Here is a 12,908-nt window from a genome sequence, read left to right as displayed (position 1 = left end):
ATTCCCGAGACGGTATTTTATATTTAAAAAATTGAAGTGCATATCTGGGCTCCCTTCCTTTCCGTAGCCCCGTTTCCCCTTGACTCGTAATAAGCCCGTAGGGGGTCATGCCCCTACTGTACGGTATATATAAAAATAACATATACCGAGGTTTGGAGGGCTCTGGCCGGAAAGGGGACGTGGAGGTCCGCTTAGTCCGATGATGTGTTCACGGAGGGCGACGTGGCTACCCACAAATCCGAACTAAAGGTTAATCGCTCCAGTAAAAATGTTCCAAATCTTCGGCTCTTCTTCCGGCTTCTCTTAGCCAATCACCGGGTAATCTCCCCGGTGGGTCAACAAGGCAGCGTCTCCCCCTGCCTGGGTTGACGGCAACTTTTGAAAGGGCTATTATGCCTTTTTAAAGTTGCAAAAATAATTGTAATGTGCAGAGAATTGTCAATAAAATTTTTTTTGAAAAAAGTTTTTTCCAAAATCTTTCTTTCATTGTCTGTGTTCGCTGTATTCATTCATTACATTCATCAATTTTTTTCTATCTATTTGAATTGAGTTAAATGGGGTGGGACTTGAACCACAAACTCATAGCATTCCAGCACAGCGCGCTACCGTTGCGCCATGAGTGTCCTTATCTACATCGATTCAAATTTTGATGCCTATGTAAAAATAAGTTCGACACAAGGTTATTATGGAATGCCTATCACGAGATAAATAAGTTATAGGTGGCATAATGGTAAAGCTATTGATTAGCATACTAGAATAGTTAGGTTCGATTCCCATATCAGTCAATAAAACAACCTAATAAATAAATGCAAAAAATAAATAATATTACAAAGCAATTTATTTTCCCTCCTTCCACCCACAAATCCACCTCTATACATCTTTCACATAACACATACAATAATACATACATAAATACACTTAAAACTAATCCGTTGGCTGCCACGCCATCTTATCTACGGTCGCTACGTCGCTATCATAGGGATAGCGACCAAGGGGGACTGAGGACAGTCCGGGCTGAAACGGCGATGAGACCTTTACGGAAATGCACATCCCAGGTCTACATCGCCGTCTCGAACAAGGGATACCCTATGGTGCATTGCCTATGGGCCATTCGGCCAATCTTGGGCAGTGGCGCTGCTCCACCCCATGGCAGATAGACCATGGAGCAGAACAGCGCGGCCCGTCCCTGTCAAGCTACAAAAAAAAGGGGATAAAAGGTGGGTGGCAGCCAACGGGTTAGTTAACAATAAACATTACAAAACACACAATACCAAGAGGGCGAGGCGACGGCGGGCGAGGCGAGGCGACGGCGGGCGAGGCGAGGCGAGGCGACGGCGGGCGAGGCGAGGCGACGGCGGGCGAGGCGAGGCGACGGCGGGCGAGGCGAGGCGACGGCGACGGCGGGCGAGGCGAGGCGACGGCGACGGCGGGCGAGGCGAGGCGACGGCGACGGCGGGCGAGGCGAGGCGACGGCGACGGCGGGCGAGGCGAGGCGACGGCGACGGCGGGCGAGGCGAGGCGACGGCGACGGCGGGCGAGGCGAGGCGACGGCGGGCGAGGCGAGGCGAGGCGACGGCGGGCGAGGCGAGGCGAGGCGACGGCGGGCGAGGCGAAGACGGGCGAGGCGACCACGAGGCGACGACGGGGTGACGGGCGGGGCGACGACGGGGTGACGGGCGGGGCGACGACGGGGTGATGGGCGAGGCGAAGATTGTGCGACGGCCAAGGTGAAAACGATGCGACGAGCGAGGTGCAGACGGACCATGAAGCGAAAACAGGCAAAACTTAGAATTTTAATTTCCAATTTTGCGTGGGACTGAAGGAGAAGACGAAATGGTTCTAAACGATAAAGTTGAAGAAAATATGTCACTACTTGGGGATATGGGATTATTGGCTTAATTATAACAAAACGGAAATTCTACTTACAACTGTTGGCGAAGACTGCAAGAATTGTAGAGCAACCAATGTTGCTGAAGAAGGCCAAGGCTTGGCAGTCCTGCGATGGAATACTAAATTTGAAGAGAAAGCAACACTAGGCAAGCCTAAAACTTAAAATACCAAAAGAGATTGTGTTGACATCCATGTCAATGTGTGTTGGCAGGTGGTGGTTAACCGTCTTTAACAAAACAAAGTGGAACACAATGCATCTATCAGATCAAAACTGATACTGATATCTGGGCAATGTATGGCAGAAGGAGACAGGGGCATTTTGATTCCACGAATGCACATCATTAGTAACCTTCCTTTTGGTTATTATCTTTTGTGTTGCAAGTTCCACGAGCAAGATCTTATAGGTAGAATCATGTCAATTGGTTTGCTGAAGGCCAAAATACAAGTTAGATACCTCTCAATGAGCAACACAATGGCATGATGGAATGCTAAGGTCATTTAACAGGGCAATCTATGACTGTTTGGAATTGGCAGCTTGCACAGCTTACAAGATTACCCGTTACATAAAAAACCAACCATTTGGTATGCTTCACTTCCAAAAACTATACAGGGAGTGGATCACTTAATTGTAGTTAGTTTTATTTAACTGCCCGTTGGAATATAACACAATTATCCAAAGCTTTCAAACAAGTTTCACTTGCCACACCACTGCCACACACCCTCAGTAAACAAAAAAGGTTGCGCACCAGCGACATCTATTTTTTTTGTGTATTACTAAAATAAAGTAAAATCTAACAGGAATTTCAGAACAAGTTGTTTATTCACAAATTTAAGTATTTAGGAAAATACATTATTTGGATTTAACATTTAACTAAGATTTCACTGCTGTTCCATATGCATTGTGAGATGAAAATGTTGGTAGCATACCATAGTCCAGTAGAAGAGTAAGACCAAACTCGTTCCTTCCTGAGTAATCCATCAATATTCGACGTATATGCCTTACAGTCTCCTCTTCAATATAAGCTCTTTCTTGCAACTTAGCATCTTTGTAATGCAAAAAAGTAGAAATCACAAACATTTTTGGATACTGTTTCGGCATTTTTTGTTGCTCTAATAATTCTGTAAGAAAACAACTTGCAGTTTCCTACCAGAGTTCCATTATACCAATTCCAAAACAGATTGCGGTCATTGAGTTGCCTCGCGATCTTTGAATTCCAAGCGGAAACGCAGCTTGCAACACCCTCTATAAACAAACAACGAACCATCTACGAACAAACAACGAACCATCTACGAACAAACAACGAACCATCATCTCAACGCCATCTGTCATTGGTGTAGAACAAAACAGCCGGCACAAGATGGTGGATTAGTCTCGATCGATTCATCCCATTGACGCAACTGGAGAATTCTCGTCACGAATTTCTCTCTACTGTACACTGCTTACGAAAATGACTAGATTTAAGCAGAGAAATTATAGGCTACATTCAATTGAATACGCACATTCAATTTAATACGCGATCTTCACAAAGTAAAGTGACAACTTTTACTCGTGCTTATCCAATTTCGAATGTGTAACTTGCAGCATATTTATAGGCAACAAATCTTTAGTCTTAAAATCATACCCAACCATTATTTCTTGCATAAATTTTAACTAATTTTAGTTTCTCTTTGTTCAGGAATAAAAAGCAGCAGAGTAATATATATAATAACCGAACGTAAATTGTTTTCAAACTGTTACCGTCATGGCTTACACGTGGCCAGCAAACCAATTTTGTGCTAATGTCATTCATAGAATAATCACTATGCTGACTCTTTCACACAAAAAAAAAGGCAGGCAAGAGGCCATAGGCTTTCCTCATCAACGCCCAATTGGCCTTCACACTTCATAAAGTCTACATCAAAGCAACAACAAGCAACAAAAAACTTATATCGTTCAACCACGTCACAAAAGCAACTGGCTGGAAAACTACTAGCAAGGTGACTAACATAGGGCGCTATCTGGCGTTGACGGAACAAACCATTAAAATTTTACCAAGAAAGCTTAACATTAACAGATAAAAAACATATTTCCTATAACGCTTTTACCTACCGAATCTGTAAATGAAGTGATTTTTCCGCGAAGATGGTCCTCCAAGGTAGCTTGAGGAACGATGTCTTCCTTTAGGCTCTTCCTGTCATCAAAATAAATTTTTGAAACAAACAATATTCAAACAATCTATGTGGGATAGGGGCTTAGTACACAAAAAATAGCTACCATATCACATACGTTTCACTCTTTTCTGGAGATCATGCAAGCAATATGGATAGCAGTTTCTGGTAGTTTGGTATTTCGATCCGCCAAATGTCTATACTGTTTACTTTGGGTTCGAATGACACTTTTAGGAAAAAATGGGCGGAAAAATAAAGCCGATCTGAAGTTTCCCTCTGCCATTCTAGAACTCACTGTCTTAGAACTACGGTAATAACCTTCCGTGATAAATGTATCATTGTATTAATTAATGACGAGAGTAGGGATGACAAACAATAGCAGAACCTAAATTGTGATTACGGTTCAGGGACGGACGCTGAAGTAGGAAATCTAAACTTCATCTCTTTTTAGCGAAACAATGGAGTGCAGCCAATCGGCTTTGTACCTAAAAAATATTCAAAATCTTTGTAAAAAATTGTTAATGACTTGTGAAGTGCGATTGGTTTCAGCTTCTGAATGGAAATGAAAGTGTGTTAACTATCTCGAAAATGTTTTTCAACACAACCAAATAGGCACAGGACCTTCCAGTAAGTCATATCACTTCTACCGCCAACCGCAATTCTAGACAGAACAATGAAACGAGCATTAACATGTCGCAACGCCGGCTACCTGTTGAAAATCTGAATCATTAAGTAAATGACAAACGTATTTTAAAAAAACTGCAATTTGTATGTCAAAATCAACATCCACAGGGTATTTGGCGAGATTGAAGCTATCTTTCCAACGTACTTAGTCCGTCCCTTCACCGACGCACAATACCAGATTTCTCTTTAATTTACCAACCGCTTCGTGGTTACCATTTTGAAATGAATAAGATGAAAAAGGGCGCTTCTGGATTCAAGTGGGAAAGGGAAAGAAGGAAATGCATGATTTCTACCAGACTTGAAAGGGGACAGGGGATTCTAGTAATCTAGTACCCTCCCCGCCGAAACCCTCGCCCTCCCCTGTACCCACCGCGGCCGCGGGGACGGGCATCTAAAACGCAAATAAGAATTAATATTGTTTTCTTCTATGCGAACATTCATACAAACATACCTCCCCCGTGCGACACATTGGCACTAAATTTGCCAGTTGGAACAACATATGGTTGTCTATTACGATTATCTGTGTTTGCGCGAACTTTAGATGGTGAACTGTCGAATGTTATGGGCGCGTGACGTTTCCCAACTCCCACCGCCTCTGATCCGATGTCATTACCGCTGGCAACAGCTGCGGCATGTTTAGCTGCCTAAGAGAGCAAAATCAATTATCTTACCACATTGTACGCAATTGTTTTAAATTGCAAAACTTACTTGTGACGCGTTTGTAGGTTTGAAAGACAAAGTTACGACCGCTTTGTAGATTGGGGGATTCCGGAAAAGGTCGCGAATAATAGAGTTGATGTTGGAGGTCGTTCTCAACGCGGTAAACTTAATTCGACTTTCTTCGTCTTTAAGTTGGTCGACACCTTTGTCTTGCAATGATTCCCGCAACTTCTTTATGTAGCCTTGGACTCCTCGAGCGAAATATTGCAACCTGCCAAAAAAAAAGTTTGGAGGTTGAGTATTTTGCAAGTCTATAATAAACCAACAATTAGATACCTAGAACGAAAATCTTTTATGCGGTCTGCATTCTCCGTCAAGAACTCCCGGTTTTGACGAGCCAACTGATGGAAAACAAAGATTAACGACTCTACAAATGTAAACTCTAATCGAATCTCGGTTTCAGTCGTAGATCCGGCACCATTAGTTTCTTCGGTTACGGGCGGTGGAAGAGGCATATACTCCTAGATAAACAATTAAGATTAATCTTCAAAATTCAATATTTTATGAGAAATTCAGTACTAATACCAAAAGGGTATCATATACGATTTGGATTCGATCCACAGCTGGATCTAGAGGGCCACAGTTTGAGCTCAGTTCCGCAAGCAACTTGAAAATGTCCAGTTTTTGTTCACTTTGCCCGATTTCATTACGATGTGGCAGAACTTGGTCACAGATGAATGAAACAAATGCAGTCGATTTCACTTGAGTCTACAGTAAAGCCACGAGTTAGTCCAAAAATTCTAGTCTGCAAACAGTATACGTTATTACCGAGAAGTAAGGCAAAGCATGTTTTATGCATATAATAATCCGATCCAGATGTTCTTGGTCAGCAGGGTTGAAAACTTGAGAAAAGTTGCACTGTTCAGCAACAAGATCCACCAACTGTTGTTGTCCACTTACTGTATCAGCTATTTTACACTGTCCAAGAATTGCCATAACTAAAACAAATTCATCTGCTGTCACATCCTACATAGGTAAGGTGTGATAACAGTCCTAATTACCCAACAAATACACATATTTACCTGTAAAATTTTCTTGCATTCCTTAATCAACAATTCTTTCACTTCTGGCTTCATCACACCAGTTTCAAGACTTCTAAGCTTCAATGCAAGCATTTTAAGTGTTCGTTCCCTCATTACTTCATTATCTTCAGCCAATTCAGAGAACAATGCCTCTATCGTAGCTATATGTACAAAACAAATAGGAAATGAAATACCAATTGATATTATAACATTTTCTTTACCAGCAGGATCAATTTGATATAATGCTGCAATTGAGTTGTGCACAGCAGTGACTTCTGAATTGTCTTCAGACTGAAGAATTTGAGCAAGGGCGTAAGCAATCTTCCGTACAGCTCCCTTGTTATCCTTGCACACGGTGACAAGATCCTTGATTGCTTGCTTCCGAATCTAAATGGTCAAGAAAGAAAACATCTTATATTGATACAATCAAAGCAAAATAACAATCATCTGTACATACCAGCACATCATCATCTTCACACAAGTCGAACATTGCATCAATAGTTTCATTCTCCAAGTCTGGAAATGACTTGGCAAACTTTGCAATAAACTGTGAAGCCAGTTTCTTTTCTTTATCAGATCCTTTTACTGCTCCCAAGATTTCTTCATACTCTTTTCTGTGCTAAATTTTAAAACAAAATAAACTTAAAGTTGGCAATATCTGTCCAAGCAACATCTGATTTAAGCAATGTGTATTACCTTCCCAATATCATCTTTCGCGTCATTCAAAATTTCGTAATGTTGGTACATTTTATCGATGATGTCCATGATGATATTTTTTCTGCTCTAACGTAAACGAGGAGGATATCTAAGAAACTTTAAGAACAATTTAATTTAATATAACTCGCACACGCTCACATCTAATATGACGCCGGCCTGTTAAATGCAGGTTGCAACATTGGGTGGTTAGAATAAGAGTAAATAATACATTTACATCAATATTAATTTATCCATAAATAAGCTACATCAAATTTACTTCATGTTTAAATTTTTTAAATTTTTTATTTAACATGATGGATACATATAGGATTTTCAAGTGGTTAAATAAAATAAATAAAATAATCCGTTTATGTTGGGCAACAACGAATTTACGATTGTTATAGCAGACAACGTTCCCAATGTTATGTTGAGGATTTCAGTGCAACAAATGAATATGTATTTTTATTGATGCGTCACGATTCGGACTTCTCTAGATTGTTCAAGTTTGAACAGAGAATTGTGAAACTGTCGGAGTATATAGACTGTAAAGAAAGCCGTGAATATCTCATACGTCTCCGATCAGTGATCCTGTTGGTTGTCATCAAGAACCATGGAATTTCCTCATTTAGGAAAACACTGTTCAGAGAAAACTTGTAATCAGTTAGGTACATAGCTGTGACATACTTTTTCTTGCATGTTTAAAAAGCATTCTTATACAACATACAAATAGATAACCTTACTTTGTTTTCTTGGTAGATTTTTTGCCTATGCAATGTGATGCTTGTGAACAAACATTCTGGTAAGTTTATTGTGTTTAATGTTTAACACCACATGAAAAAAATAAATTGTATTTGGTTCATTGCAGCAAAGACCATATCAGATATGAATTGCATAAATGTCAGTCGTCATACAAAAAAGATATCCAGGTGCCAGTCTGCCCTTTATGCAACCAACCTGTACCATGGAAGAGAGGAGAAGCTCCAGATATTGCAGTTAGTGATCACATTGATCGTGATTGTCAATCAGACCCTGCGAAACAGAAGAGAAAGGTAGTTCATGTTTTGTAAAGAAATTCATTTTTTCCCATGAATATCTTAATGATTTATTTTTATTTACTCAAATCTTAGGTTTTTGGAAATCATTGTACTTTAAAAGGCTGCAAAAAGAAAGAAGTGATTCCAGTGGTGTGTGACCAGTGTAAAATGAATTTTTGTTTGAGGCACAGGCATGCCATCGACCATAACTGCAAAGGAAATAACCCTGCTGACAGAGCCAGGTGATATTTGTTTTGCATTTTTGCTTCATATTTCATTACTAATGTTCCCATTTCTTGGAATGTAGAGAAGCTGCTTTAGCCCGCGCTGCCAGCGGTTCGGGTATTTTCACAAAACGAAGCGGCCCTTCTAAACCGCACAACACTAGCAATAATGTCAGCGCGAATGTTGCTCGTACTACTAATCTCCCCAGAGCGTTTGCTGTTGCGACTGTTCAAGGAAATCTAGTACGTTATTGATTTGATAATCCTTTCAAAAGAGACATGTAGGAAAGTTTTTGGTTTTTTTTAAATTTATTTTAATAGAGTGAAGACGAAGCTCTAGCACGGGCTATGCAAGCGTCATTGCAAGATCAGACCCCTCTTACCGCTAACCAGCAAGAGGAAGCCGACCGGATGTTGGCCCTCGCCCTGCAAAGGGGTGAACAGGCACCAACCCCTACTGCAAACGCAACACCGTCTTCTTCTAGCAACAGTTGTAGCTTATCTTAGCCCCTCCCTGAGCACATTTTACGTCTTATTTTGCACAACAAGTTATATCATTTTTAATTTCTCCATTTTTCACACGAGTGATGAATATCATTTTGTTTTCCTTTTTGTAAATTTCGGATAAAAACATTACATAATAAAATTTCAATATTCTAGAATTTGTGACACTTCATTTCCTCGTTGAGTATGCCAAAAGGCACGGAAACATAAGAAGAGTGAGTGTAAAGAATCAGGATAGGTTACGTTTACGCTTCTACTCCCTGTCTTTTGCCATAGCTCACTGTGTCTATTTACACGCGACGGGCTTCATCCCATTAGGAAAGGTAGACGGATGAAACAAAAAGACAGGAAGGTAGACTTATAATTCCTTGTTGGTATCCGGTTCTGCTTCGTTTCACCCATGAAAAGGTTTCATTTGGCCGTCAGACAGGCCAGTTGGCCAACAGAATTGATGCGCATTCGTTCTATCGAAATAGCTGTTACTGAAAATTCGCCGGTTCAATCATTTTAATCGTTTTCGCTAAACATCAAGAGCCAGCCACCATGTCTGAGCTGGATCCGTTGTGCGGTTATACAGAAGAAACGACACCCACCTACAACCACTACAATCGCATGAAAAAGAACCTGGCCAGCCGTCGTAATTGCAAATTAGCTACTTTCAGCGTTGTCTTGTGAGTTAATAATTCTAAATGACTTAATAATTACCAATGTTTGATTCCCTTTTTTTTCTTGTTCTATTATAGGGTAGCCACCAGCTTGATAGTTGCCACTGTCTTTCTATTTGTTGTCGACAATGATTCAGCTGATGACGGCCCTCTACCCACGGATGTCACGCCGCTTGACCTAAACGTGGAGCATTCGCTTTTGCAAGTCTCCTTCCCTATTAAAAAAGGTAATTTTTTAATTTTTTAATTTTCTAATTTTCTAAAACTGAAAATGTGTGCTATCTTTTTTACCTCGTTAAACAAATGTGTTGTTGCTCAGGTCGTTCAAGAGAATTCAAAGGAAAAGATATGGCTTCTTGGGAGACACCCACTCCAACTGTAGACATGGACTTGCTGAAGGAATGCAACACAGAAGGTCGGAATGAAGTGAACCGCCGAAAGGCGATGGAAAAGACTCTAGTGGAGCCTAAAGGTCCGGCTTTCTACCACCAAATGTCGACGGCCCTGAACGAGGAATCAGTGGACTGGATCCAATCGGGTGTCATGGCCGAAGCCACTCTGCGTTGCCTCAAAGACCATCAGATCGAACTGGAAACTCTTCAAAAATCCGGCTGGCGTTTCTTGCAGGAACAATGGCCACAGTGTGGCGAAGGGCATTCGCCGTTCGGCGGATTTAAATGCTCCGCAAAAGATAAATACCGCTGGATGGATGGTATCTGTAATAATTTACAGCACCCACAATGGGGATCTGCCCTGCAGCCCTTTCGGCGCATGTTGCCAGCCGAGTACGAAGACGGATTCTCTAAGCCCAAACCGTCTTTCCCGACCGGAATTCATCCGCCCGGACGTCAAGTCAGCATTTGCATGCAAAACGCAACCAATCAATATGATGAGCCTAGACTGTCGATGCTCTTTGTCCATTTTGCTCATTTCCTCGATCACGATTTCAGCAACATTGCCGCTTATAAAGGTCTGCCTAAAAGAAATGAAAATTTTAAAATCGTAACTTGGTTATTGATTTTGAAACAATGCAGGTGCTAACCGTAGTGCCATTCCGTGTTGCGGCGCCGAAGAACGCCATCCGGAATGCTTCGCTCTCGAACTTAAGAGTAACGACCCCTTCTACAAAGAGAAAGGTCTTATGTGCATGGACTTTGTCCGTTCGGCACCCGCTCCCCAATGTCACATTGGTAATCCAATCGACGAGTTTATTTTTTAAAATTTGTTTATGTTTTGCCCTTCATAATTGGATTATGACAGGCGTGCGAGAACAGATGAATCAAGCGTCTTCTTACATCGACTTGTCCAACGTTTACTCAACAACGGAAAAGGACGAACACGAACTTCGTGACGTTGACGGAGGCTACATGAAATCGCCCACCGAGCCGGACGGACGTTACATGTTACTCCGATCCAAAGATCTCAACGATGGCTGTAACCGTCCCGACATGTTGGAAGCCAACACGCCCTGCTTCCGTTCAGGTTCCCTATCAAAATTAGCAAAACATTCAATCACCAAAGATAAAATCAATAATATAATCTACATTAAAAACCAGGTGACCTCCGCGTGAATGAATTCATCGGTTTGACGAACATGAATCAGATTTGGATGCGAGAACACAACCGCGTCACCGACTTCTTCATCAAAATCAACGGTCATTGGAGCGACGAACGTTTGTACCAAGAGAGTCGGCGTGTCGTCATCGCTGAAATGCAGCACGTCGTTTACAACGAATTCGTTCCGCTTTTGCTCGGTATGTTAACTGAAGTCCTACAACTGGGCTGCACTCTTCGAAAAATAATAAATCACGACGCATTTGTGCTACTTCAGGAGAGAAGCTGACCAAGTCGTTGGGGTTGAATCCTTTAAAGGAAGGTTATTTCCACGGCTATGACGATAATCTGGACGCCGGAGTCGCCAATTCTTTTGCATCGGCCGCCTTCCGGTTTTATCACAGCATGATTAAGGTACCTGCATGAATAAAACGAATTGATTTAGGTTATTTAATTTTAATTTTTTGGGGGGGTATAGGACCTAGTGGCTTTCGAACAGGCTGGAAGTGGTGTCACCGAGTTTGCTCCATTGCACACGATGCTGTACAATCCGTTTTCCATGTGGCAATACGGTAAGGTGGACGAGCTGATCCGCGGCAGCGCGGCGCAGAATCCCAGGCCGATCCACACTTCATTCGCTGCAGAAGTAACAAATAAAAATCATAAAAATCAAATTTGGAAATTGATTTGAAATATCGGGTCTTACTTTACCGTTTTGCAGGTGGCCAATCATCTGTTCCAGCAGGAAAACGCTTCTTTCGGATTCGACCTGTTCGCTTTCAACATCCAGCGAGGACGGGACCACGGCCTTCCGCCTTACTACAAATGGCGCGAGGTATGCCACCTGCCACCGGCTGCCAACTTCACGCAGATGAAAGAGTTCTTCCGTCCTCACTCGCTGGAACTCATCCAACGCTTTTACGTGTAAGAAAAACTCCTCGCCTGCCGCTTAACGACGACCTGTTCTTTCTTTTAAAGCGTAAAAAATGTTAAATATTTCGTTTGGTAATGCGACAGCGATGCGACGCATTTGGATCTTTTCACTGGAATGTTGGCCGAGAATCCTCTGCCCGACGGACTGTTGGGACCGACGGCCAGCTGCATCATCGCCGACCAGTTTGTTCGAGCGAAACGCGGCGATCGTTTTTGGTATGAAACCGACGATCCTCTGCTGCGTTTCACCCCAGGTAAAAACAATTCAAACAACAGGTTGAAATTCAAAAAAAAAAAAGAAAAGAAAAAGTGGCACTCATTTGCATATGAATGCAGATCAATTGAGTTCCATACGCGATGTGACCCTAGCCAGGGTCCTTTGCGAGAATGGTGACGCCATGGACACGATTCAAGAGAGAGCATTAGAGGCCGTCAGCGAAAGCAACCCACGCAAACACTGCTCGGGTTACCAAATTCCTCGTCTCGATCTCACACGCTGGTAATATTAAGATTCGCTTGTTAAAAAGACATCACGACAACAGCTCATTCAACCTTGTCTTCTTTTTTCTTTTCTTCTAGGCACGAAGCCAAACCGGAGGCTTCCTTTTCCAAACATTGAATGTTTTTACAAATTAGTTTCGATGCCCCGAGTTGCCGTTTTTTTTCTTTTAAGTTGATCCATTTCGAGTTTTTTTTTTCAAAATATAAAAGGGCGTAGCTTTTTTCCCCCAGCAAAAAAAAAAGATGTCATTTGTAAGGCACTTCAAAATAATAAAAACCGGTTCTCGCAGAGTGGCCGCTTTTTAGCACATCATTTCATCGTTGTCAGCGCGA

The 12,908-nt window shown here is 42.0% G+C and overlaps 3 protein-coding genes and 2 long non-coding RNA genes across 5 annotated transcripts; 2 read left to right on the top strand and 3 right to left on the bottom strand.

The window, feature by feature from the left end:
- Positions 1 to 1,704: 1,704 nt before the first annotated feature.
- On the bottom strand, positions 1,705 to 2,597 carry LOC130694449 (uncharacterized). Its single transcript, XR_009002024.2, has 4 exons — positions 2,345 to 2,597; positions 2,059 to 2,287; positions 1,927 to 1,996; positions 1,705 to 1,839 (listed from the first exon to the last, which is right to left on the bottom strand). It is a non-coding gene; the product is annotated as an uncharacterized LOC130694449 (long non-coding RNA).
- A 1,768-nt stretch (positions 2,598 to 4,365) lies between these two features.
- Positions 4,366 to 7,345, bottom strand: LOC130694425 (apoptosis inhibitor 5-like). Its single transcript, XM_057517507.2, has 10 exons — positions 7,161 to 7,345; positions 6,922 to 7,083; positions 6,686 to 6,851; positions 6,465 to 6,625; positions 6,211 to 6,408; positions 5,968 to 6,150; positions 5,719 to 5,903; positions 5,431 to 5,653; positions 5,174 to 5,366; positions 4,366 to 5,113 (listed from the first exon to the last, which is right to left on the bottom strand). Exons 1-10 carry the CDS (start codon positions 7,227 to 7,229, stop codon positions 5,049 to 5,051), a joined length of 1,605 nt encoding a protein of 534 aa, XP_057373490.1. The 5' UTR covers positions 7,230 to 7,345; the 3' UTR covers positions 4,366 to 5,048.
- A 258-nt stretch (positions 7,346 to 7,603) lies between these two features.
- LOC130694439 (AN1-type zinc finger protein 2A-like) lies at positions 7,604 to 9,080 on the top strand. Its single transcript, XM_057517524.2, has 6 exons — positions 7,604 to 7,825; positions 7,917 to 7,959; positions 8,026 to 8,209; positions 8,288 to 8,436; positions 8,502 to 8,661; positions 8,740 to 9,080. Exons 1-6 carry the CDS (start codon positions 7,771 to 7,773, stop codon positions 8,923 to 8,925), a joined length of 777 nt encoding a protein of 258 aa, XP_057373507.1. The 5' UTR covers positions 7,604 to 7,770; the 3' UTR covers positions 8,926 to 9,080.
- LOC130694447 (uncharacterized) lies at positions 9,016 to 10,771 on the bottom strand. Its single transcript, XR_009002021.2, has 4 exons — positions 10,630 to 10,771; positions 9,879 to 10,563; positions 9,628 to 9,802; positions 9,016 to 9,546 (listed from the first exon to the last, which is right to left on the bottom strand). It is a non-coding gene; the product is annotated as an uncharacterized LOC130694447 (long non-coding RNA).
- Positions 9,462 to 12,866, top strand: LOC130694418 (peroxidasin homolog). The gene is made up of 12 exons (XM_057517497.2): positions 9,462 to 9,593; positions 9,666 to 9,814; positions 9,907 to 10,557; positions 10,622 to 10,777; positions 10,848 to 11,069; positions 11,144 to 11,341; positions 11,419 to 11,555; positions 11,620 to 11,787; positions 11,863 to 12,065; positions 12,159 to 12,328; positions 12,411 to 12,573; positions 12,654 to 12,866. The coding sequence occupies exons 1-12, from the start codon at positions 9,466 to 9,468 to the stop codon at positions 12,691 to 12,693; spliced, it is 2,385 nt and encodes a 794-aa protein (XP_057373480.1). The 5' UTR covers positions 9,462 to 9,465; the 3' UTR covers positions 12,694 to 12,866.
- The last annotated feature ends 42 nt before the right edge of the window (positions 12,867 to 12,908 follow it).

The sequence above is a fragment of the Daphnia carinata genome, chromosome 4 (genome assembly GCF_022539665.2).
Source record: "Daphnia carinata strain CSIRO-1 chromosome 4, CSIRO_AGI_Dcar_HiC_V3, whole genome shotgun sequence".
Taxonomy (NCBI): Eukaryota; Metazoa; Arthropoda; class Branchiopoda; order Diplostraca; family Daphniidae; genus Daphnia; species Daphnia carinata.
Note: the sequence above shows the minus strand (reverse complement) of the source record. Positions and strands in the feature narration are given on the sequence as shown.

Excerpts from the sequence above, each read along its gene's own strand:
- LOC130694418 (XM_057517497.2), top strand. The coding sequence starts at position 9,466 with ATGTCTGAGCTGGATCCGTTGTGCGGTTATACAGAAGAAACGACACCC. Across the intron at positions 10,778-10,847 it reads CGCTCCCCAATGTCACATTG|GCGTGCGAGAACAGATGAAT; the intron begins GTAATCCAATCG and ends GGATTATGACAG. Across the intron at positions 12,574-12,653 it reads CGTCTCGATCTCACACGCTG|GCACGAAGCCAAACCGGAGG; the intron begins GTAATATTAAGA and ends CTTTTCTTCTAG.
- LOC130694425 (XM_057517507.2), bottom strand. The coding sequence starts at position 7,229 with ATGGACATCATCGATAAAATGTACCAACATTACGAAATTTTGAATGAC. Across the intron at positions 6,409-6,464 it reads AATGCAAGAAAATTTTACAG|GATGTGACAGCAGATGAATT; the intron begins GTAAATATGTGT and ends TTACCTATGTAG. Across the intron at positions 5,904-5,967 it reads TCGTATATGATACCCTTTTG|GAGTATATGCCTCTTCCACC; the intron begins GTATTAGTACTG and ends TTGTTTATCTAG.
- LOC130694439 (XM_057517524.2), top strand. The coding sequence starts at position 7,771 with ATGGAATTTCCTCATTTAGGAAAACACTGTTCAGAGAAAACTTGTAAT. Across the intron at positions 8,210-8,287 it reads CTGCGAAACAGAAGAGAAAG|GTTTTTGGAAATCATTGTAC; the intron begins GTAGTTCATGTT and ends CTCAAATCTTAG. Across the intron at positions 8,437-8,501 it reads AACCCTGCTGACAGAGCCAG|AGAAGCTGCTTTAGCCCGCG; the intron begins GTGATATTTGTT and ends CTTGGAATGTAG.